This window comes from Vombatus ursinus, unplaced genomic scaffold (genome assembly GCF_900497805.2).
Source record: "Vombatus ursinus unplaced genomic scaffold, bare-nosed wombat genome assembly UNPS02010548.1, whole genome shotgun sequence".
NCBI classification, from domain to species: Eukaryota; Metazoa; Chordata; class Mammalia; order Diprotodontia; family Vombatidae; genus Vombatus; species Vombatus ursinus.
This window is the reverse complement of record NW_020950326.1, coordinates 6,628,026-6,653,623: the sequence shown is the minus strand read 5'-3', so window position 1 is coordinate 6,653,623 and position 25,598 is coordinate 6,628,026. Positions and strand designations below refer to the sequence as shown.

The 25,598-nt window shown below is 38.7% G+C and overlaps 1 protein-coding gene across 1 annotated transcript; it reads right to left on the bottom strand.

The window, feature by feature from the left end:
* Positions 1–579: 579 nt before the first annotated feature.
* On the bottom strand, positions 580–23,014 carry LOC114037733 (band 4.1-like protein 5). Its single transcript, XM_027854696.1, has 9 exons — positions 22,962–23,014; positions 22,334–22,494; positions 20,356–20,453; positions 18,516–18,644; positions 17,583–17,644; positions 12,833–12,926; positions 8,304–8,378; positions 3,097–3,227; positions 580–1,011 (listed from the first exon to the last, which is right to left on the bottom strand). Exons 1-9 carry the CDS (start codon positions 23,012–23,014, stop codon positions 942–944), a joined length of 873 nt encoding a protein of 290 aa, XP_027710497.1. The 3' UTR covers positions 580–941.
* Between the last annotated feature and the right edge of the window lie 2,584 nt (positions 23,015–25,598).

Sequence of the window (25,598 nt, the reverse complement as noted above, 5' to 3'; positions counted from 1 at the left end):
TATACAAACTGCTTGTTAGATGAACATGATCCCGTAAAACAACATTCACAGGTACAAGAAATGTCTGTACCAAGCTCTCCTGATAGACACTAACCTACTCAGCCACAGAAAACAACAACTTATGCCAAGCAAAAAAGACATACTGCTTATTGTCCGTTACGTTAAAATCTGTGTAGTTCGGCTACGTGGACTAATACTTGTTCTATAAGTATTTGCCAGTCTGTTACACCCCCTAAACATAAACATAGGATACTGGGTCAGGCAACTTGGCAGTAAAATAAGACAGTGAGGTGATGTGGGTAGCTTTCTATAGTTTTCTTCAAAACCTTCAAAGTTTTATAATAGGTGTCCTATTATTGACGCCTCCAAGTTCCTGACCCAGTTGCTCTAACTTTTTCAGGTATTTCACAGAAAAGGCCAATGGCTCTGAAGAACATAAAGATTAAAAGAGATACTTATAATGAAGAAAAGAAAGATAGGAGAAAGAAGACTCAGAAAGTTTGCACAATATCAAAGCTCAGTTTGCTTTGTGAAGTCATGGTTACTCATCATAACCACCAGAGGGCGCATGAGTCCTCATTTTTTTTTTTTTTTTCCTCCAGTCAGCAATTCCACTGAGAATATTTCCCCATGGAAAGTCTGGGAAGTTACAAAGAGAGAGAACAAAGGTCCCTGTGTGGGTGGACATATCTGAGTGATGGGCCTTATCAGTAGAGACAGTGATGATAACTGCCCGGGGTCTCTACACTTTTTTGCTTTCTTGTAGAGAAGCTAAGTCAGAATGGTGTTTTTTGACTCCCTGGCGAACCCACAAAGGAAAGCTGAGCTCCTTGGGTCCCCAAGAAGGAAGTACAACACATTTTACAGCCAAGGTGTAGTTCCAGGACGGGCTTCTGGGCAGGGCCAAGCATCCCAGTGACAGGGCATGGGCGAGCACAAGCTCACAGCTCTGTCGTGAGCAAACATTTGCGCTGCTTCCTCAAGGCTTCTTCAGCCAGGCCCGGGACAGAGCTGGAAAGAAAAGACAAAGAGTCTGTGAGGATGAGACACGGCTGGGCAGAGAAGCAGTGATTAGCCCTTCTTTCCCTTCAGGAAAAGGGCTTTCAAGTGACTTACATCATAGCAATGCCTTGTTTAGTTGGTACTAAGCATTTGTGTATGCGTTTGTGGCAATGTTTGCAACATTAAGTACATTTTCCAGATAGAGTATTTAAATCACAAAATTAACTTCAACCAAATTCCGAAGAAAATATTTTCTTGAATACATTATACACATCCCTGCTTTCTTAACACTAAATATAATTTAAAGTTCTCACAACAACTTAGGGTCACCAACGCAAACACGTCATTGTACAAAATCCAATGATTTCCCCAGGGTACTGAAATGGATTGCAAGATGCTTCTTATATTTTTAATGTACATTTCCATTGTTCGGTTCCTGCTTCTAGTAGCATCCCTGCTCCCACTACTTTGCTGTTGCTAATCTAGTGTGGGCCTGGGAATCACAGCCAAGCTGGTTAGATATCTGGATAAAGAGTAAAAGGATTACAAAAGCCTCCTAGGACCTCCTTAACAGCTGATGAGCACAGTGCTAGAGCCGCATTAGTTCTCTGTTACGGCTGCTCAGAAGCCATTTCTGGGTAACTTCCAGATTCCCAGACATGTTCTGAATTACTAAAGGTGCTAGACAACACTATGTGACTGTATTTGCTTGATTTTCTAGCCAAGGTCTCAGTTCATTACTGCTATTTCCTTTCACGGTTCTTCCAAGGACTACATCTAGAAGAGATGGAGAAATTCCCCATTTACCACACGAGTCCCCTTGCATAGTACCCCTGACGCTCAATTGAGTCAGCAGAATTTTCCAAAGGGGCCTATGTAAGCATACAAAATACTTAGGAGAGGCCAGAATTTACTTGTGCTTAGACAGACTGTGAAGGCTATTAACAAAAATAAAGTAAAAGTATTTTTGGTTTCTCTCAAGATGGTAATTTCTTGAGTTTTTTTTCTCTGAAAGAACTAAGTGCTTACGCGGACCAAAACTCTCTGAACCAGAAGCTACATCTGAGGGGAAAATAGGCACAAAGAGTCATGATAAGTGGAAAAGTGAAGGCCACGCATTCCTGATACGTCAAAATAGGATTGGTTAATGTCCCAGCAAAGGCTAAAATACAAGGGCCTAAAATACAGAAAGCTATTTTAGGTACAGTTCCTATCTATGATAAATAGCTTCAAAGAGTGTCAATAGCTAGGACTCAGACACATCAATCTTATTCAACCTTATAGTCTTTCTTTCACTTATGGTCATGTGCACTATATATCCCTTCACACACATCCCAGCCCACCAACCCACAACTGGGACTAACCATCTCACTCTTTCCCATAGCCCAACCTGCCAGTGGCAGCAGGAAGATAGACCAGCAATACCTGCTGCCATTGAGGGGAGCCCCAGACTTACCCCTTCTCCTTGGCTCCACTGCCCAGTTCCAAATAGGTATAATACGTCCACTCTCAGCAGAACACTGATCCTTAGATTCCCCATCTTTGCTGGAGATAACTGAGAACCTCATACCATTATAACCCCAGAGCCTAACATCCTCATGGCAGAGGACCATTTGCCCTGCCATTACTCCCCAAATCCTCTGGGCCTTGCCATTTGCTCTGCTGCCTTCCTGGTCTAAGTACTACTCGGCCTTTTTATCCATCATGAACTGAACATAACTATGAACTCTTCTTTACATGTTGTCTCCTCCAATTAGAATGTGAGGTCCTTGACAGCAAGGAATGTCTGTTTTCTTGTATGTATCCCCAGCACTTAGCACAGTGCTTGGTACACAGTAAGTGCTTTGTTAATGTTTTTTATTCCATTCTAGCAGTTTCAACAGCTGTATATAAAAACTGCAAATAAGTCAAGGCACCATAATCAAGTTTAAGGTTTCTTCATAAAGTCATAAAGACCTATAGACTTAGCACCTAACAGAGAGACAAGTAAGGAGCTAAAGAATAAATGGAGAGAAATGATATCCAGTTGTACTCCATTGCACTCCCTCCCATTCTGAACAGTTGTCTATGAAGGACAATAGGAAAAGATCTCACGTGGTCACAGCATCAACGAGGAAGGGCCCTGGCTGGGCGATCAAGGAGAGCACTTCTGGGTCACCACATTCCTCTTTTCTTTCCACAGGCACTTCATTCCCTGAGATCCCATTGGAAAGAGTCCTGGTCTGCTGTAGGAAGACAAAACAAACCAAAAAATTGGCATCAAAATGACCACAGCGAACAAGTACTACCCTACATGGTTGTCAATCACAGCCAAAGTTATCCTTGAAGAAAGAGTGGAAGGGGATGTTAACAAGGTGGAAAACGTGAAAGATACTTTGAGAATAATTTTGGCTATAGTGCAAGGTCCCTTAAAGGATAATACTTAACTACCCTGAATTCTGCATTCTCATCTATCACTTCAGAGGTTTTTGTGGATTCCTCCCAGCACTTCTGAGTATTTAAAGCACACAGAAATGTTAAAAAAAAAAAAAAAAAAAAAACCCAGGTCACCTAACTCATTATGAAGTTTTGATCACAATGCTCAAGATTCTTAGGTAATTCTAAGCTTATCTATCCCATATCACAAGTATTAATAACTCACTGGCACAATCCAGCGGGGTGTAACCGAGGATAAGGAAGACACCTAAAAGAACAGAAGGAGAACATTTTTTTACTAAAGCACTAAAATCTTTTTCTAGTATTAAACGAAGAATAGAATAAGAAAAAATCTTTAAAGTTAATAGTCAAGTTTTTAAGGAAATGTTCCAAGGAGGGAATGAAATCCAAGATCCCTTCCTATGACAAATAACACATACTGCATGGGATACTGCTAGGGATGAGGCAGTTCCTGTTCCATAAAAAGTAGCATAGGCTTTCTACTAACCTAAAGAGACGATAACCTATTAACCAGGAAGTTTTCCCTGGTATACAGCATATTTTCTCTTCTATAATTTTAGCCTATTGTAACTAATTATAGTCTCCCTGGTAGAAGCCAGAAGGAGGACCTATGATAAGCACATGTAAACAGAACAAGGGGAATAGAAGAGAAAGCACCTGTTTGTATGGATGGTTTTCTAATTATGAATCATGGCTAAGGAAAACAATAAAGATTCTAAATATGGCTTATTCCAGTTTCAGGCAAACCTTCCTGTGTTTGAATTAGAGTATGCCATTTCTCTTTAATGCCATTTCAATTTAGTTCTGAAACTGATGCCCATTTTGTCCTCTGGCATTGGAAAACAGTAAATACTTGAGCTGCCCTTGCTTTAGTTCTCTAAGTCAAGATACAATTTATTTATAGAGATTCCACTATTCCCCACAGGGATCATCATTCATTCCAGTCAAACAATTCTACTTGCCACTAGCAAGCAGGTTTTTCTTTCCATACCTTTGTAAACCAAGCCATTTTCCTCCTCCCTTCTATAAATCTGACTCAGGACCTCGCTCAAATCCTACCTCATCCATGAAGTTTCTTCTGATCATCTACATAGGATCTCTCCTTCCTCTGAATTCATTTGTTCTGCATTTACTGTATATACTACATTTGCTTATTCTGGTAGTGGGGAGGACATGAGGTATAAATATTATATTATAAAATACAGACCCTGTTGTCCTTTAGGAGCTTGCAACTTAATAGGGCAGAAAAAGTGAGCATATGAAGTATAATAATAAAGATAGTAAATGATAACTGTATGAGATGTGTGGTTTAAATAATGTGCTAGAAGAGCTCAAAAAAGGGGAGAAATCACATCTGGCTCAGGTGTTACAAGCTGACAGAAAAACTTTTCTTTCTATTTCAGTGGTGAAGATGACATGATGTTCTTCCTTTATGAAGCAGCCACCTATAAGCAGGTATTCCAGATAGTCTTTTTATTAATGGTGGGGTGCTGTTGCACTGAGCCTCACTGCCTAATTTACTTTTTTAGTCATAGGACTTCTCAGATTTGGGGGTGGGCAGAGAAGGCAATCTTGGAAATAAGTACTGAACTGAAAAGAGGACACAGACGTTATTCACTTTCACTCTTAAAGGTCTGTCTTCTAGTGACCAAATCCATGGGTCAATTCTCATTTCTCATCCTTGACCTACCTCTCTGCTGCACTTGATACTGCTGACCTTTGTTCAAACTTTTTCTCTGGAATTCTATCACACTATTTTCCTGATTCTCCCCCTAACATTTTTTTTTTGGTTTGTTCTTCTTCCTACCCCCCAAATAAAGACATTTTCCCCTAAGGGCATTCTTTTTAGCCTTCTTTTCTCTCGATAGTCATGGCCTCCAACTCCATGACATCAATAATTATTTTAATACAGTTGGTTCCCAAATCTTCATCTCCAGCCTTGACCTTTCTTTTACTTTCAGGTTGCATTTTCATCTGCTTGTTTAGATAGCTCCACTTGGATGATCAGCTGTCATTCCAGATTCAACATAATCTAAAACCTCATCTTTCCTTGAAAAACCTGATCCTACTACTAATTTACTTATTTATATTAACAATATAATCTTTCCTGTCACTCAAATTCAGAACATAAGACTTGACATCCTTAACTATAAACACTTCCTTATCCAAATCATCTATTCCCAATCATTCTATTCCAATTATAAAGTTTTCCCTTACAGAAAGCCCATATTTGTCTCTCTGAAATACCCACCCACTGCTCCTTACTCTTTCCTCTTAGGAACAAGCAGAACAAATATAATCCCAAGCCACATGCAAGTCCTTCGAGTAACTGAGGACCACTCTCAGGTCCCTCCCACTCCTTTCATGTCTTTTCTTGGTGACACTGAACATACTCAGTTCCTTCAACTGATCCTTAAGGTCCCTCAGCCCTACTCTGTGCAATGTCCTCACAGACATCACCACGGCCGAGGTTCCCTTCAGCTCTCACCTGAACTACTGCAGTAGACTTCTAATAGGTCACCCTGACTGCATCCTTTCTCTTATTCCACTCTAACCCACGTGCTGCTGCCAGATTAAATTATGCACAGCTGTGATCCTATCATCTGGCCCACTCAACAGACATGCAAAAACCATAAATGGTTCCCCTCTGTCTGTTGAATAAAGTCTTAGCCCAGCTTTCAAGACCTTTCATATTCCAGACCCAGCCGCTCCATCTGTCCTTATTTTCCTATTCTTCCCTTCATTCTGTGCTCCAACCAGAACAAATTACTGCAAGTACCTTCAACCTTCTCATCACAGGGCCTTTTCTTCCAACTGAAATGCCTTGATTCCCCAATACTGCTTTTTTTCCCCAAGTAAAATGTTTTTCTCAATTATCAAGTATTTTTTTTCTCTCTCTCCCTCACACCTCCCACACACCCCACTGGAGGAAGGGAGGGTGGAATCCTTACAACAAATATGCATAGTAAAGCAAAACAAACCCTCACATAGGTCAGGTTCAAAAATGTGTATCTCACTCTGAGTATCTGTTGTTTTTCAGTCACTTCAGTCATGTCTGACTCTCTGTGACCCCATTTGAGGTTTTCGTGGCAAAGATACTGGAGTGGTTTGCTATTTCCTTCTCCAACTCATTTTACAGATGAAGAACTGAGGCAAACAGGGCTAAGCGACTTGCCTAGGGTCAGCACAGCATGTAAGTATCTGGAGCCAGATATGAACTCACAAAAATGAGTCTTTCTGACTTCAAGCCCAGCAGTCTATCCACTGCACCACTCAGCTACCTAATATTTAGTTGTATTATTCTGAAATTTTAATCCATCCCTTCTCTGTCAGGAGGGGTCAGCATTCTTATCACTGGGCCTCTGAAATGTTGATTGATCACTGCACTGATAAGAGTTCTTAAAGTCTTTCAAAATTGTTCATTTTTGCAATGTTGTTGAAGTATAAACTGTTCTCCTGGTTTGGCTCTTCCTGGCACTGTTTGTTCAATTCTTTCTAATCCATGAAACCTTCCCTAATTCCCCCAGCCAGATGGAACCTCTCTCCTCTAAATACCTACTGAAAGTGGCACTTTGACATTCTTTTTATTATAGTTGTTTACAATTGTATTTCCCCTTGCTAGATTGCAAGCTCTGTGAGGACAAGAATCACATCTTACACTTTTTAGCAGCCAGTATACAAATAGTAGGTAATGAATAAAAATGTATCGCCTTGGCCTGACATTTTGTTTTACCTGTACTGGATCTATACTGATTCATATCTACTACATTAGAAATGACAAAATTTATATACAAATTTATTTTTACATTTTATATCAAATGGTATCATTCTTTTGTCCACATCAGATCCCATGTGATCCCTTTAGGAAGATGGGATTATTACTAGTAACTTATGAGATGACTTAATTGATATTGTTCCCAATTAAGGGGAAAAATTTCCTAAGAAATCGGGATGTCCAAAAATGGAATGGGCTGCCATGGAAGGTAGTGGGTACCCCTTCTGTGAAGGTCTTCAAGAAGAGACTTTTCACTTGGCAAGGGCTGTCATAGAATTCTGTTCAGCCATGAGTTGACATAAATTTCTTTCTTTCTTTCTTTTTTTTTTTGGTTAGGCAATGGGGTTAAGTGACGTGCCCTGGGTCACACAGCTAGTGTTATGTGTCTAAGGCCGGATTTGAACTCAGGTGCTCCTGACTCCAGGGCCGGTGCTCTATCCACTGAGCCACCTAGCTGCCCTGACATAACTTTCTAACTCTGTGATTTGGCTTGGTCTAATGGCCATGTGAACATCTCAGAGGCATCTTTACCTTGACTGTCAACATTAGATCTGTTTTTCATAGCATTTACTACTGACGATAAAAACATCTTACATTTACATAATGTTTAATCTCATGACTACTCTGTGAGATTGTCCTATTAGTATATTAGTCTTATATCACATGTTATGAAACTAAGTTTCTAAGAGGTTAAATGACTTGTTCATAGCCATATGATCAGTAAATGGCAGTCCAACTTGAGCTACAAGTACAGCACTCTTTCTATTCTTTTCATGAATCAGTAAAATTCATTTTGTACTCCAACTCATCACGTGGAGCTCTAGGAAGTTTTCTGTTTGCCTTATTTTCTCATCTAGAGCATAAGCTACTGGAGGACAGGGTCCATATCCTACATTTTTCTGTATTGTCTACAGCACTCTTACAGAGATACTTAGATACAATAGTAGGAACTCAAAAAAATTTGATTGACTGGCACATTTGACTAGATACTTTTTTCTGGGAAATAGCTAACAAGAAGAAAGCTAGCATTATTCATTAACTAGACCCCCCTTTCCCCACCTTTTGTATGATTTTTGTGAACCATAGTTACCGGAGGTACAGCAGTTAAATCAATCAGATTCTCTGTTAATGATGACAGCAGGGCATCCAACTCATCAGTGGCACTCTATGGAAGACAAAATAACTATTACAAACAAATTTACTTCCTAATTTCCCCTTCAATTTATTATTCCGACCCAGGCCAATTTGGGTTAATCCTATTAAGGAAATATGAATATTTTTAATTTATGCTGGGTTTTTTTGGGGGGAGGGGTACTTTTGTTATACTTGGAGAGTGGGGAAAGTCCATACCTAGAACTTAGACGAGATGATATATAATTTTTATTAACTTCTCAAACCAGCTTTTGTGACTTGGAATATTATGCTTATTGTTTCACCCCTTGGACACTAGGGCATAGGAATCAGGATGGGAAGCAGTGAGTCAGAAAAGATTCCTAAAAACCTCTGGATCAAAACTTCAATGTTGAACTCTACTGTCCAAAACTATTGGTATGAAAGTGTGCTGGCTGTAAAGCCATACTGGATATTTATTCCATGCATCCTCATGATCCCTCTTTCTTTACGTACCCACAGAGGAGACAACACTTTACTGGAAACTATAGAATTAAGATTCTGATCAAGAAAACACACAGAAGTCCAAATCTAAGGATGTAAGAACCAAAATCTGGGAGTAGAGGACTTGCCCTGAAAAGTCTTTGAAATTTTCCAACTTCTCTGTTCCAGAAAGCCTTGGGAACAGTTTACTGATTTTTCTGTCTCTTCCTTTTGTTTTATTTTATTTTATTTTGGGGGACAGGGGAGGCAATTGGGGTTAAGTGACTTGCCCAGAATCACACAGCTAGTAAGTGTCATGTGTCTGAGGCCAGATTTGAACTCAGGTCCTCCTGACTCCAGGGCCATTGTTCTATCCACTGCACCACCTTGCTGCCCCCTTTTGTTTTATTTCTTAACTGGCAAAAAAAGAAGTCTCCTCAGGGAAGGCTATGTTCACTGAGCTTTTCTGTGTTAGCTCAATTTTTGAATATAAACCCAGAGACCATAGCAACAAACCACCTACTATCAACCATTTTAAAATTAAATTTGATTATAGAATGATTTGGATAATTCAGAGTCCACTCCTGTTTCTAGTTTGTTTATGTAATTTTGGTAGGAATGTTGTGGAAGAACATAGGATAAATGTAGAAACTGGAATGTGTTAAGTTCTATGTAGAACCCAGCTGATCACAGCACCAGCAAGTCAAAATACTACTAGAAGAATGGAATCATATCACTACTGGAATCTTTATTATAATGGAAACCAGAAGATAAAAAGAAGTTGCATTTAAATGGAAGAATTAATTAACAAACATTTGTTAAGCACCAACTATATGCCAGGTACCAAGCTAGATATTGAGGATATGGACAAAAATGAAACAGTACCTGTCCTCAAGGAGCTTACGTTCTATTGGTGGAAGCAAATGTGGTTTCACCCCCCCCCCCCACACACACTCTTAAAAATGCTTGTTGACCGACCCAAAATAAATACAAGGAAACTGGAGGGGGGGGGCCCCACACAAACAGCTGGGGCCAGGAACCAGGTAAGACCTCCCACAGGAGGTGGTATGACCCAAGTTTTGAGGGAAATTAGATTCTAAGTAGCAGAGGTGAGGAGGCAATGCATGTCATTGTGAAGACAAAGTTTTGGGACTTTAAATCAGTAAAGCATTTTACAATTATTAATTGTCACAGTCCGAGGCACAGCTCCTAATCCCTCCATGTAAATAATAAGTACGATGCCCAAGGCTATAAACCAAGTTCAGTTTTTAAGCACCTTCTTTATCATCTCCACCAAAAAGGAAAGCTCCAACTATTTTTTAGTCACTTCATTAATAACTCTGCCCCTCTAATCCATCTTTCAAACTATCAGTGAATAACGTGCTTGTGTTTTTATGTATACATCTAATCTTGGCACTCTTCAAAAATCTTTAGTGGTTCCAAATTTCCTACAGAGTTCAAACTCCTCTTTCTGGCTTTCTTTCCTCTCCCTGGCAATCTGATACCTTCCACTTTTATAACCTAACTTCACACAATTCCCAGATAATTCTCAAAGTCTCTTTCAGTTCTAATCAATGATCCTATAATCCTTGTCAAGTAGAGAGATATGCAAGGCAAGGACAACATCAATTTAGAATATAAACTCATTTATAAAATCACGCAGAGGAGAATGAAGCTCCTTGAGGACACGAACTATTGTTTTTGTATCTCCAGTGCTGGCACATTGGAGGCACTTCAATGTTTATTTGAATAAATTAATGAATAAATGAATCAGAGTTTGGAGATTATGAGAAATACTGCCTCATGAAACAGCAAGAAGCAGTGGGAAAAAACAGTTTACAGAAGGTTTGACAAGAAATCAAGTTAAATCAGATGATCCTGGGAGCACTTAAGAATGAAACTAGAAGGCAACAGATAACATATAGGAAAGTATAGAAGTACTGTTTCTATACCAAACTATTTTCTCCATCAATGAAAGTGGAACCATCATATCTCATCTTATTTATAAATAAGCACTGTCCCTAGTGTGCTGCATAAACAAGCAGAAAGAGCAGTAAAATAAACAAAAGCCACAAAAGTCGCTGGGTCAGACCAAGCACCCCCGTCTGTATGTACTGGGAGCCCTCTTCTGAGATCTTTAAGTCAAAACTGGATGACTGCGTGTTTAGCATGTTACAGAGAGGATATGAAACAGAGGTTGCACTAGATGGTCTGTGATTCGTTCCAGTTCTGTAGTTTTTGGCATCTTGGCATCTGAGATATTTTAAACTATTAAATGGCTCTATAAAACCTTGAAGAAAATAATTTGTACACATATTCCTTAAGGGTTCTTTAAAGGAAACATGAAAAAGAAACAGGTAGGGTTGTATAAATGATATTCTACGGTAGATATTTTTATAGTCACACAATTGCCTGAGAGGGGAAGAGAATACAACATCCCACTAGGGTTACTATTTGTTTATGAAAAAGCATTTGGGGGCAGCTAGGTGGCACAGTGAATAGAGCTCTGGCCTTGGAGTCAGGAGGACCTGAGTTCAAATCCAGCCTCAGACATTTAACACTTACTAGCTGTGTGACCCTGGACAAGTCACTTAACCCCGATCATCTCACCAAAAAGAAAAAAAAAAGCATTTGATTCAAAGAAAGAATGCCATATTAAAACATCTCTCTTCCAACAAAGTGTTTCCCTCACATGTTAAAATCATGCAAGATACCTTGAAAGCCAAAATCTAAAACTTTGTTTGATGACCCTCTAATTATTAATATTAAGTGAAACAAAGAACAAGGAAAACTATGGTTGTCAAAGGTATTTTCCATTGTCATGAATGATATCCAGCACAGAATCCAAATGGAAAAGATAGTGAGGTCCACTAATGTTCCTATTTACAGATTACATATTGATTGCACCAAGCCCTAATCACTAAGAAACATCCTAAGTGAAAACAATAATCACTTAAAAGAGTCTAGCCTAACTATCTACATGGGAACAAAAAAAACAGTAGTTGAAGAATTCCTATGACCCATAGTCTGATATGCTGTTGGAAATGTATGTATGTATGCATGTATGTCATCAAACTACAGCCTGAGGGTCAAATCCGGCCCTCTCTGCCTTTCTGTGTGTTTAACATTATTGTAAAAAACATTTTTAGCTCCAGCTATACAAAAACATACAGAAGCAGAAGGAGATCCAGTAACCAAAAACTCAAAGAGGAAAACTGAAGAAATTGCTAGGAGAAGGCCTGTGGGAAATCTACAAACAATATACTACCTGAAAAATACTGTAGGTGGTTACACAGATGATCAGAAGTATTCTGTATAAATTAGAGTTCCAAGGTAAATAAAGATTTAATAAAAATTTTTGAAACTTCATCTTAGTGATTCAATGTTATATCCCAGGCTTTGGAGAACCTGAGAAGGCAAAGAGTCAGTATGGCTTAGAGCAGGGGTTCTTAACCTTTTCTGGGTCATGGACCCCTGTAGAAGCCTGGTAAATAATGTTTCAAACTTAAAAAGGAAATAAATTATGTTAAAATATCACTATATTAAAAAGAATGTTCATGTTCAGCTGCTTTTCAGTTGTCTGACTCTTAGTGACCCCATTTCTCAGCAAAGATATTGCAGTGGTTTGCTATTCCCTTCTTCAGCTCACTTTACAGACGAGGAAACTGAGGCAAACAGAGTTAAGTAACCTACCCAGAGTCACAAAGCTAGCAAGTATCTGAGGTCAGATCTGAACTCATGAAGAGGAGTCTTTCTGACTCTAGGCCCAGCACTCTATCTTCTATGCTAACTAGCTGCCCATTAATAAGAAACAAATTCTCAAATATCAGGTTAAAATATCTTGGCATAACAGGAACTACACTGGTCTGAAAGTCCTAAGATCGACTCTTTACATTTGCAGCTAAGTCAACTAATCTCTCTGAGCCTCAGTTTGCACATCTGCCAAAAGAAAGGTTCTCAATGATCTGAAGTTCCCTTCCAGCTTTAAAATGTGATACATTCTTGAGTCTAACAAAGTTCTCTTACCTTTAGAACAGAGTTATCTTCCACAGCATTTGGATGCGTGGGAATCACTGTGTTTTCTGGACTAAGAATTTTGTTATCTTCTTTTAACACATTGCTGGGAAAGAAAAAAGAAATGTCTTTACTGTGCCACAAAGGTCCCATGAAGTCAAGAGCAGTGTCCCAAAGTGCTTTATTCATGAAGTATAACAGAAGTCAGTGGTGCAGTAGAAGGATGGTTAAATAGATTGAACTCAGTTTGTACAAAAGACAACCCTTCTCCCACTGTTACTGCAGCTGGGAGGACCTGTGGGTCCTAGTCCAGTTAGCCGCGCTCTTGGGAAGCCTGCAGGGGCTACCAATTCCATGAAAATCAGTTGTAGGGGTGATCTTAAAGCAATGGATAGTACTAATGGAGGTCACCAGGATTATCAATGACTGAAGCAGAGTGCCTTACTGACAATTATAACCCTGTTCTGACAGCTAAATTCTATTACGTACTGCAGCCTAAACTGGACATCACACTTGGATGACCGCAAACGTGTCCCCCCAGTCATCTTCACTTCCCAAGATCCTCTCTATCAGGCTCCATATTTGATTTTCTTTACAATCTTGAAATCCACCTCATTGAGCCCATTCTAGCTTTGCTTCTTTATATTACATTACACTCCCATGTAATGAAGCTACTGATTTCTTCAAAGCCAAATTATAAGATTTGAGGGTTTCTGGTGATTTTCAAAAGGAAACCTGGAAATGGCTAAACAAGTTGTAGTATATAACTGTAATGGAATACTATTATGCTATAAAAAAAGGATGAGCAGGATTACTTCAGAAAAACCTGAAAACACTTGTATGAATTGATGCAGAGTGAAGTGAGCTGAACCAGAAGAACATTATACACAGTAACAGTAATATTATATGATGATCAACTGTGAATGTTAGCTATTCTCAGCAATACAATGACCAAAGACAATCCCAAAGGACTCAATGATGAAAGGCGTTATCTGTCTCCAGGGAAAAAAGTGATGGAGTCTGAATGCTGACCAAAGCATACTATTTTCCTCTTTCCTCCTTCCTACAAAATGACTACTATGGAAATACGTTTTACATGATTGCGCATGTATAACATATCAGCTTTCTTACAACCTCAGGGAGGGGCCAGGGGAAGAAGAAAAGAATTTAGAACTCAAAATTTAAAAAAAAAAAAGAATGTTAAAAATTGTTTTTACACGAAATTGGGGGAAAATAAAACACTGTTAATAAAAAAGGAAAAAAAGAAAAAAAGAAGTAAACCCAGGGAGGTGTAGGACTAATGATCCCACTACTCTTGTGAAAATAAGTACACTCATAGACAAGTTCAAACTCAGCCCAATAAAAATAAATTATGCCCTCTGGGAAGCAAGTTGGATGAACAATTTAGAAATAAGGGCAAACTGCAAACAAAGACCAGCATCAAAATCAAAGAAAAAGAAAGACTGTGCACCATTAGTGAGGAATGACTATATTCCCAGTTCTATTACTAACACACATTTTTTGTGGCCCCTCAGCATCAGTGACACAATATATCATCTTTATTGTCACCATTAGCTCCTGGGTAGACAGCTGCTGTTCTTATGGAAGGACTAAAACCTCACAGCTCTTAACAGTATTCACATTCCTACATATTTGCAGGTTTTAAGAATGTAAATATTTGAACTTTTCCCTACTTGGTTTCTTACTGAAGGGGTCAAGAAGGCCAACACCATGGGTAACCAGCTTTGCCTATCTACAGAGTCATGGAATTTACCTTGAAGTATCTTAATACTCTAAAATTAAGTGTGCTGGCATCGAAAGGAGGTTGTGACCAATCTTGAACTCACCAGTGTATTAAATAGTGTTGAAGCACTCTCCTAAGATACTCTTAAGAATTCTACAAACTCTATTACAGTTCAAAAGCTGATACAATAACGTTTTAGATACATGTTGCTCCATGTCTAAGCAAGAGGAGGTTCTGTTACTGTAGTGACGAGCACACCCTCGGGGACACAACTGGGTCAAGAAAAGTCTAGTTAGCTCTTGGGTAGATTAAGAAGGACCAAGAGAGTTCAAAAGAGACATGATTGAGGGTATAATGAAGCATCTGACATTAGAGCTTTCACTTTCATCATATTCAAACTCCCTTGAATTATGAAAGATGAGATTTGGAGTCAGAAGACTTTCTGACTCAGTCAGGCTCTTTCATTTACTAACCTTGGGCAAATTCTTTGACTTCTCTCTATCTCAGTTTCTTTATCTATAAAAAAAAAAGGAGGTTGGGGGGCAGCTAGGTGGCGAAGTGGATAGAGCACTGGCCCTGGATTCAGGAGGACCTGAGTTCAAATCCAGCCACATAACACTTCGTAGCACTATGACCCCTGGGCAAGTCACTTAACCCCACCGCCTAGCCAAAAAAAAAAAAAAAAAAAAGGAGGGTGGATTAGATCAGGAGTTCATATCTAGGGTCCATGAACTCATTTTTTAAAAATATATATATATTTTGATAACTCTATTTTAATACAATTGGTTTCCATTAGAATATTAAGTATTTTTACTTTATGCATAAAAACGTTACTCTGAGAAGGGATCCATAACACAAAAAAGGTGTTTCTGGATTAGGTGGTTTCTAAAAACCTCCAAATCAAAGTTATGATACTATTCAGTTCCCCTTGGGTGCAGTACACACACATACACACACACACTCATACACCCTTGTGCATGTTTGCCTGTTTTAGTCTTCACAAACAAAAGCACAAGATGCGTAACAGATGCGCAGTATCTAACTACAGAGAAAAACACAGTTATAAAGTGATCACAGCATGACAATCACGAGATGCCAAATACGCTACATTACTGTACAATAGTTTTACACTACTTTGACCAAAGAAAGCACCAGAAATAAAGCTAGACACTTGGCAAAAGAACACAACGTGAAGGGGTTATAGCAGACATTTTCTGATAGAAAAAAAAATTAATGATTTTTGTATAGCATCTTAAGATTTGCTAAGTGTTTTACATTCTCATTTGATTACACTAGGCAGAGCAGTATTCTACCTTCTCACTAGTCAAAAGCTGTATTCTCTTCTTCCAAGTACAGACAACAAGAAAAAATGATTGAGTAGAAAAAACTTGAACGTGGCAGGTCAGAAGACCCAGGTTAAATGTCTACCTCCGCCACTTAGTGTAAGAGAACATGGCATAGAGAACACTGGATCCGAAGGCAGAGAAGCTAGGTCCAAAACATGTGACTTCTCCACTCTGGCCTTCAGTTTTCTCATTTGCAGAATGAAGGGACTGATGATGTTTAAGGTCTCTGTCACTTCTAAATCCTAAGACCTTAGGCTGGGTCACTTTGGGCAAATCATCTTACTTCTGCAGGTAAAGATTCCTCACTTACAAAAGTGAGAAGATTAGGCATGATATTCAAGATTCCTTTCAGATCTAACTCTTGGTAAGTGCTTTAATTTCTCATTCAGCCATTTACTCTCAGGATTTTTCCTACTTTGCGATAATGCCAAAAGTTATTTCCTTAACCCAAAACACAAAAAGGAAGAAGGTATTGTGTTTGGGGACATCTAGAAACACAGTGGGATTATATTCCCTTCCTTGACTCTCACCAAAAAGCCCAAAACCAAACTAAGCAAAAAAAAAAAAAAAAAAAAAAAAAAGCCACATGAAAACAGCATATTTGAGAAAGAGAAAAGCACAAAATGAGGTTGTTTTAAACTAGTTGTTGAAAATCTATCACTTTGGAAGATTTTCTGCAACTGCCAAATACAATTCCAATTCCACATTGATCAGCCAGTTAATATTATATTTTAAAGCATCTGCAATGTGCAAAGACCTTTATATAATTTTTTTGCAAATTATTTAAGTGCTATGACAAAAGTGGTTGGAAATAGATGAGGTTAATTAGGAAAAAACATTCCTGGAAAAGGCAATTTAAGCAGAGTTTTAAATGAGAAGAAAAACTCACAAACTGGCCAAGAGATGGGACAATGACATCACGGAAAGGAGAAAAGGCACGTTTAAAGAAAAAAGAGGCAGGAATAAAAATTGGAAAGACAACAGAAAAAAGGGTTTATTGGATACAAGACAGCTAGTGTTTGAAAGTAATAAGAAACAATAGTGAGAAGATGGAAGGGGAGCCCTGAAAAACTAAGGTGAAGAATTTAGATTTCATCTAACAGAGCAGGAAAATGACACAATTAAAATCTTTGAAGAAAATGGGGTATCAAGTAGAAAAGATAAAATACACATGTGAGAAAGCAATAAGGTCTAATGCAAAAGGGCAGTTAGAAAGACCTGGATTCAAATTCTGTCTCTGAGTGTGGATAGCCATGAGCAAGTCACTTAACCACTCAGTGCCCCCAGAAACTCTCCAAGACTAAAAACTACAGCAGATGCTAATAGCCATAGGTGGAGGTAAGTGCCATGCTGTGAATTTCTTACAAGATGAAATCACAAGCTCTCACCTGCAGATAGTGTTCCACAGAAGTCATCTTGTTTGAGCCTCACTACAACCTTCTGAAGTACATACCATAGAGAAAATACTATTATTCTCATTGGTAAGTGAAGACACTGAATCTTAGAGAGATTCAGTAGGCTGTGGCTATGGGAATGGACAAGAATAAGTAGATATTCTAGAGGTACAGTAATTGGCAAGATATGATGACGAATTGGATTTGGGATGTAAAGAAGAATGTGTAAGAATTAAAAAGGTAAATGTCAATACAATCTGTTTTAGTCAGAACATTACCTGAAAACATTATCTTGAACATTGGAGTTTTTTTGACTCAATGTATCATCCTCTCTCGTGACCTAAAAAAAAAAAAACAAAAGAAAAGAAAAGAAAAAGAAAAAAGAAATCATAAGAACTTGTTTGAGGTAGTTTATCTTACACCAGTAAACAAGACAGTATTATTTCTTGGCTGCTATTTTTTAAAAAGGTAATTATTTCCCAAGTATTAGTATTTAATGTCAAACAATCCCATGGCCAAATGAAGCAACAAATAAAGTTGCAGAAAAAAAATCTGCTAATATGTAAATATACCATAGTTTCCCCAAATCTTTGCTCTAAAGGAAAAAACTAAAAACTAGAAAAGAGAGGAAAGTGAAAAAAGAAAAAGAATATGACTGGTTGAATTATTAGTTATGTGGTTAGAGTGAACTAGGCAAGGTTTAGAAAATACAAAATGATCCAATCTTTAGATTTTAAAGACTTACTTTATAAAGAGATTAAAAAAAAACAGCTGTTAAGCAGTGTAGCTGCAATTTTAATGTTTTTAGAGGGTATGGTGAAGTTTTGTGCTATCTTTTTTTTAGTCAGATGATGGGTTTCCTATGGGAGATAGAATTTAAATATGGGGAAAAGAAACACCTTGATAGGAAAGGGGAGATATCAAGGACATGGCATGAGAAAAAAACTCCAATAGATCTGTGATCTCAATGAGTTGGGAATTCCTTCCAAGGAGATAGACCATGACCAGTCCATGTGTGCAACCCATGAAAAAAGATAATGCCATTGAGAAAGGAGTGAGGAATGGAAGAACGTTTGGCAGAGTAGCATGGTTAAATGACAACCTAAGGTCCATTTTGATGAGCTATTGATTTCCTCCCCGACACAGTAAGACCACACTGGAAAAGCCTCACTCCTCACCCCAGAGCAATCTGAGAGAGGATTCCTTCTCACCTTATGAACCGCTTCCACTTGAGCCTTCAGGATATTGCTCTTGATGTCTGGAGGAATCCTCAAAGAAGGTAATCCAGGACTCTCAATGACATTATTAAGACATTTTTCTGTCAACTTCACAACTTCTTCCTAGAAGTTAAGAACAGATGTTAGCACCCCTGACAAAGAGTACCTCATTCAAGACAATCACGAAAGTTAGGTTTTAAGCTGCGGCATGGAAGAAACATTAATTAATCAGGCACATTAAGTGGCTACGCCATTTTTTTCTGGTATATTTGACTCCCAGGAGTTTCAAACAATCACACAAACAAAGACTACCCTGGAGACAAGCTTGTGTAATTTTTTGCCTTCAAACAGATTGACTAAATCACCCAAAAAAGATTTTTTTTTCCCTTAAGCAGTCAAAGATTCATGGGATAAGAAGACTAAAAGAATAGATGTTTGTTACCCATAGAGAACGAGATTGGACAGAGTAGCATTAGATGCCAGGAGCTCTACTGAGGAGAGGAGAACTAGCTTGTATTGAGCCACCCTGTATTATCTTGGTTCTATATATCAGGGAGTTTGACTTTGTTCCATAAACGAATTTTAGAATGGTTGGTACATGTCTAGAAATGGATAAAATGATCACTAGGCACTTACTGGCTTTCTTAAGAATATATCATAAGGGCAGCTAGGTGGTGCAGTGGCTAGAGCACTGGCCCTGAAGTCAGGAGGATCTGAGTTCAAATCCAGCCTCAGACCAAACACTTGACACTTACTAGTTGTGTGACCCTGGGCAAGTCACTTAACCCTAAGTGCCTTAAATATATATATATATATATGTGTGTGTGTGTGTGTGTGTGTGTGTGTGTGTGTGTGTATATATATATATATATATGTATATATATGTATATGTATATATCATGGTATTCCCTAGCCCATAGTAGGTACTTAATAAATGTTTATTAACTGAATGATTATAATCTATGGCCCAATGATCTGTTCAAGAGGAGAATATGCTAGAAATAATACAGACAGGATTCCTACATTGTAGGAGAGTTTGAACTATATAATCTCTAAATGCCCCAGGGCAGCAGTTCTAAAGCTAAAAGGAGTATGAGAAGTCATTTAATTACCCTAAACCTTATTTTCCTCATCTGTAAACTGGGAATATAATAGATCACTCATATCTATATGATGCTTTAAGGTTTTCTATGTGTTCTATTCATAATAAATGTGTGTGGGAGAAAAAAAAGAATATATCAAGGTAGACACAAATAGAAAAAGACTGTTCTCATTCTCAAGGAGCTCATACTCTAATCGGAGAAAGCAATACGTGTAGGAAAGTACAGAATGAGGGAGATGGAAAGAACGCATGGCCCTGAGGATAAAGCAACAAGACCAACGTCAGGATCTAGGAATGTTTGCCCCACAGAAACAGCCCACAAATCCTAGGAAGGGAGGGGTAGGCCCAAGGGTCAGTGGAGAGATTTTTGTTTCCCATAGGCAGAAGACAGAATGAGTCGGAATATGACCAGGAAGGTAAGAAAGAAAGGGGGCAGTGGCAGGAAGGTTTGGACTAAGTTCTGGTGCAAGGAAGAACAGGAAATTGGGTCTTGCTAGATGCTAGTTCCACTTCTTAATTTTACTAGATAACTCTTCTCTTCTCCATCAACAACTGGCCAAAATTTCAGCCCTTTCTTTAACACGATCAAAGAAATATGAAGCAGCTCTCTAAGACCTCAGTGTTTACATAGATTTCCCAAAGGAGGCAAAATGTAAAGCATTATGCTAGAGAGAGAAAAGTCCCAAGAAGTTGTAGAAAATGCACAAGTGCATGAAAGTAAAGCTCGAATACCTGTTTGTTCACGTTAATGTTGATATTGGGTTTAGCAGATGACGAGGAACAGTTCTCAATCTCAAGCAGTTTGAGCTTCATAGAGGAATCCTTGAATTCTAGGGAGAAAAAGTTGGCAACACAACTCCATGAGCATGCCAGGCTGCCGCAGCTGTGTAAGGAATTAATTTTAAGTTGTTCCTTTCCAGCTACCAGATATCTTCAATTAAAGGTAATTATCCTAATGTCATGGGGTAAATAGATTTTCTTTTCACTTAGAATGTAACTTGCCATTATCTTGATCTTTAAGGGCCAACCATTAGAGAAAGAAAGATGTGGACAAGGATAAGTAATGATTATAGTCCTCCTCTATGTTGTGCTTCAAGGTTTGCAAAATGCTGTACATATACTTGATCCCCACAAAATTTCTGTGAGGAAGGTGCTACAATACCATTCTTGTGCAGATAACAGGCTGAGACTGATTCAAGAAATACTCACTTGTAATGTTACTTGTGAAACAAGGCAGGTAAACATATTTCTGTCCACCTATTATTTACTTACAAAATGTTTTAGAGGACACGATTAATCTTTGGATGGCTGCTTCAAGCTACTCTCCCACCCTCCTACTACCAAACACACAAAATCATAATTCTATTAATCTGTTAAATCATAGAACTATGATTTTGTCCATCAGAACAGGACAGAATGTAAGAGGTTACCTAGTCCAACTTTTCATCTAATGCAAGAATCCCACAACTCTCCAGGCTGCAATCCAATTTCCCCTTTGTATATAACTTGTTTGTACACAGTTTATGTGCTTGTATGTTGCTTCCCCATTACAATGTGAGTTCCCTGAGAGCAGGGATGTATTTGCCATTCTTTGCATACCTGATTCTTAGCACAGTACCTGGCACACAGTAAGTGCTCCATAAATGTTTGTTAACTGACGGAGTAGGCCCTCGCAATAAGAAATGGAGACCAGAAGGGGGCAGTACGCTGCAGCTAATCTGGTTCTACTTGAAACTACTTGGAATAGTTTCTAAATAACCAAGGATAATGACAGCAGAGGAAGTATCCAAAAAGTGACTGGGTACTATGTTTTCATAATCTCACAGTTGGCTGCTGTCCTTCTCTTGTGAAAGAGGACAATTATTTCAAAAATGGAAAATTTGTTAGTCAAAGTTAATGTTGGCGTCCCTGGCCTTGGCTTACTCAAAGAAGTAACCCGGCTGACACAGATGTCCTTTTCACCAGGGATGGAAAGTTTATTCTTAGAGATTGTCTGTGCCATGCGTATCTTTAACCCAATCAATCAGCGAAGCGAACTGGCAAAAGTGGTAGATGGTAGGTATGGGGGTGGGGGTAGGGTGAGGCATACTTTTCAGAGATGGCTGTTCATTTATTTTGCTTAGAAGCATTTATTTGCTACGAAAGAGGATTTTATTGGTGAGGAGAAAAGGAGAAGGACTGAGAAGTAATTTTTTTTTTTTTAAAGACCATTAATGAAATTTTTGTCTTAAAAAGTTTCTGTGTAGTATGGAAACTGACTTCTCCTTTCAAGCAACTTCCTGGGAAGCCTTCATGTCATACTAATGTAAAATTTCATGATGCAATCTGAAAAACCCAAAAATATTTAATGATTTTTAGGATTTTCGATGTTGACAAATATAGGAGAGGTTCTTGGAAAACACCAGAATGTCTGGACCAATTAATTCACAATTCCACTCATAAGACATTAATGTGTCTGTTTTCCCAGTTACCCTTCAACATTTGCATTTTTCTTTTTGGTCAACTTTGAGACCTGATAAGTTCTAACCATTCTGGAAAGTAATTTGGAACTATGCTCAAAAAATTATTCAACTGTGTATACTCTTTGGTCCAGTAATACCAGTCCTAAGCCTAAATCCCAAAGAGATCAAAAAAAAAAAGAGGAAAAAACACTTACACAAAAACATTTATGGCAGCTATTTTTTTGCAGTAACAAAGAACAGCTACTTACCACTGGACTCAACATTAGCTTCCTTGACGCCAAGCTCAATAGCAGCCATACTGATTTCCTCAGGGGCCACAGATATTCCCAGGGTTCCAGGCACTCCCTTGGCCTCCTCATCAGCTGTTTGTAACAGCTCTGTGTTGTCTAATAAATCAGTCAGAGGCAAGCTGCAATGACGGCAAGGAGATAGTTTGATGTGCTACTACAGCTGGGAACAAGAAATTTCTCAAAAAAAGTATTTAAAACATTAACATTAACAAATACTTGTTGTTTGTCAGGGTATAGAGGCTCTTTTGGCTTGTCACCACCTTGTTTTAAGCGAGTGATTAAGAAAAAAGGAATATGAATTCTAGTTTGAATACTTTGACAGTCACTCTAAATAGAAGACTTTTAACCCAAAACAGACCTGGCAGTATTTTTCACTAACTTCTATTTTAAATGTTGTTATTGTAGAAGAAAATTCATTTTGGATGCATAGCGCCAAACTCCTGAAATACAAATCCAATATCTCATATTTTGTGTTGAAAAACTAAAGCAAGAAAACACCATCAAAATGAAGGTTTGCCTGATACACAGTTGATGGATCTCTGAATTGGTTTAACCATTCTGGAAAGTAATTTGTAATAATGCTAACAAACTAACAAAAACATCCACCATTTGACCTAGAAATGCCACAGCTGGGCACATGTCCGCAAAGATCCCATATAAGCCAAATATTCACAGCAACACTTCTTGTGGTAACAAAGAATTGTAAACTAAGTAGATGCCCACTGACAGGAGAATGGTTCGACAAACAGTGGCACAAGACTCTAATGGAGTATTACTTCAGCACAGTAAACTAGATCTAGTTTAGCATAACTAGCTAGCGTAGCATAAACTAAAATAATAGAGATAAGCATAAGACTTATATGAAATGATGCAGATTGAAGTAAACAGTATCATGAAAACAATATTCACAGTGTAAACCTCTCGAAGATGAGCCCTCCTCTCCCCTGCTACCACTCTAGTGCAGGCCATCACTTCCCATCTACATTACTGCAATAGCCTGCTGGTGGGTCTGCCTGCCTCAGGTCTCTCCCCACTCCATTTAGCTCCATCCTCCATTTAGCTACTAAAGTCATTTTCCTAAAACTTTGATCCAAACATGTCACCCCCCACCTTTACCCTACTATTCAATAAATTCCAGAGGCTTCCTATTGCCTCCAGGAATAAACACAAATTCTGTTTAGGATTCAAAACCCTTCGTAACCTAGCCTCCTCCTGCCTTTCCAGTCTTCTCACACCTTGCTCCCCAACATCTTCTCTCTGATCCAATGACATTGGCCTTTGGGCTATTCCATGAACAAGACACTCCATCTCTTGGCATTCTCTACTGCTGACAGCGCAACTCTGATGGGCTGGCAGTGGGGTTCAAATGCCAAACATACGCTTCCCAAAAAGACTTTTATGAAGCACTTACAAAGGGCAAGCGCTCAGATGGTGGGCAGAAGAAGGAACACAAAGACACTCTCAAGAACTTTGTAATTGATTGTATGACATGGGAGACACTGGCACAGGACCGCCCAGCAAGGCGTGCCCTCATCAGAGAAAGTGCAGTGCTCTACAAGCAAAGCAGAATTGAAGTAGCTCAAAAGAAATGTGAGATGTGAAAATTTAGAGTATCGACCCCAAATATTCAAATGGACTATTTGTGCCTGACCTGCAGTAGAACATTCCAAGCTCATATTGGTCTGATCAACCACAGTCAGACGCGCTGTAACTTAACTTTAGAACAGTGAGGTCATTTTGGTCCTCTTTGAGAACGAAGGACAACTAACCATCTCTTGGCTCAGGGGATTTTCTCTGGCTGGAAAGCTCTCTCTCCTCAACTTTGATAACTGACCTCCCTGACTTCTGTTAAACTAAACTAAAATGTCACTTTCTACAGGAAGTCTTCCCTAACCCCTCTTAATTCCAGAGCTTTCCCTCTTTTAATTATTTCCTATTTATCTTGCTTTTTCTGTATTTGCTGGCATGTAGACTCCTCTGTTTCTTGAAGTCAGGGACTGTCCGGAGAAAGAGAGAGAGAGAGAGAGAGAGAGAGAGAGAGAGAGAGAGAGAGAGAGAGAGAGAGAAACTGAATGCTATATAATTTTGACCAAGATTAGTCCTAGAAAAGAGTTCAGAAAATGTACATCCCATTCCACCCTCCTTTGCAGAACAGTCCATTACATATACTGTCGGACACAATGTTTGTTTTGGTTTTGCTGAATTGCTTTTCCCTCCCTTTTAAAACTTTGTTATAGGGATGGCTCAAAAGGAAGAAAGATCAGATACGTGTGAAAACAAAGTTAATTTCAAAACAAGATACCATTAAAAGTAAGGTGCTCCCCACCCTCTACCCCATCAATAAGGTGGTTTAAGAGAAAAATTTAGGCCCATCATTGTTCAAAGGGAAGTATAGCGGAAAAGAGCACTGGATTGTGAGTGAAAAGAGGTAAGATCCAGATCCGTGATGTGTCATTAATATTTAGTGCATGGACTTGCAGAAGTCAATTAATGGTTCTGGTCCCAATTTCCTCATTTGCAAAACTGAGAGAGCTGGACTAGATGACCTCTACGGTCCCTTCAATTCTAAAATTCCACAATCCTATAAACTCACATCACCTTGTCAAGTAATTAATTTTCAGGCCCTAATAGCAATATAGGCTCTATCATATCCCAAGCCTATTTGAAGAGTGGAACTTTGAATGTTTGCTGGAAGCTGAGATTCTAAAAGGGCAAGAGATCTGACAATTTATTTCACTCACTTCTTCTCTCTATCCCAAGAAGAATTCTAATGCAATCTATTCCCAAACTCTCAAAGTCCAAGGGGAACTCAAGAGGAAAGCATGGAAGCAGCTGAACAGAAAAGAGAGAAGAGGGAGCTGAAACAGAAAGTCAAATATGAACTTTCCTTTCAGCAAAGCTTTATGCATCTCCACAAAAAAAAAGAGACCCAACTGCTTCGTTGATCTTGCTAGTTGATAGCAACAAACACTATAAAGAGTGACTGCTCTGAAGATGTGGCTGATCAAGTTAAGAGTTCTCAAAATTGGGGGCAGCTAGGTGGCGCAGTGGATAAAGTACTGGCCCTGGACTCAGGAGGGCTCGAGTTCAAATTCGGCCTCAGATACAAAACATTTACTAACTGTGTGACCCTGGGCAAGTCACTTAACCCCAATTGCTTAAAAAATAAAATAAAATTAAATTAAATTTAAAAAAATAGTTCTCAAAATCAACAGCCACCCTA

What these genes read in the sequence shown, in the direction of transcription:
- LOC114037733 (XM_027854696.1), bottom strand. Translation starts at nt 23,014, where the DNA reads ATGTGCCCAGCTGTGGCATTTCTAGGTCAAATGGTGGATGTTTTTGTT. An exon ending in GTTCAAGATAATGTTTTCAG is followed by an intron (nt 12,927 to 17,582) that starts GTAATGTTCTGA and finishes TTTCTTTCCCAG; the next exon opens with CAATGTGTTAAAAGAAGATA. An exon ending in AAGATAACTCTGTTCTAAAG is followed by an intron (nt 8,379 to 12,832) that starts GTAAGAGAACTT and finishes TGTCTTCCATAG; the next exon opens with AGTGCCACTGATGAGTTGGA.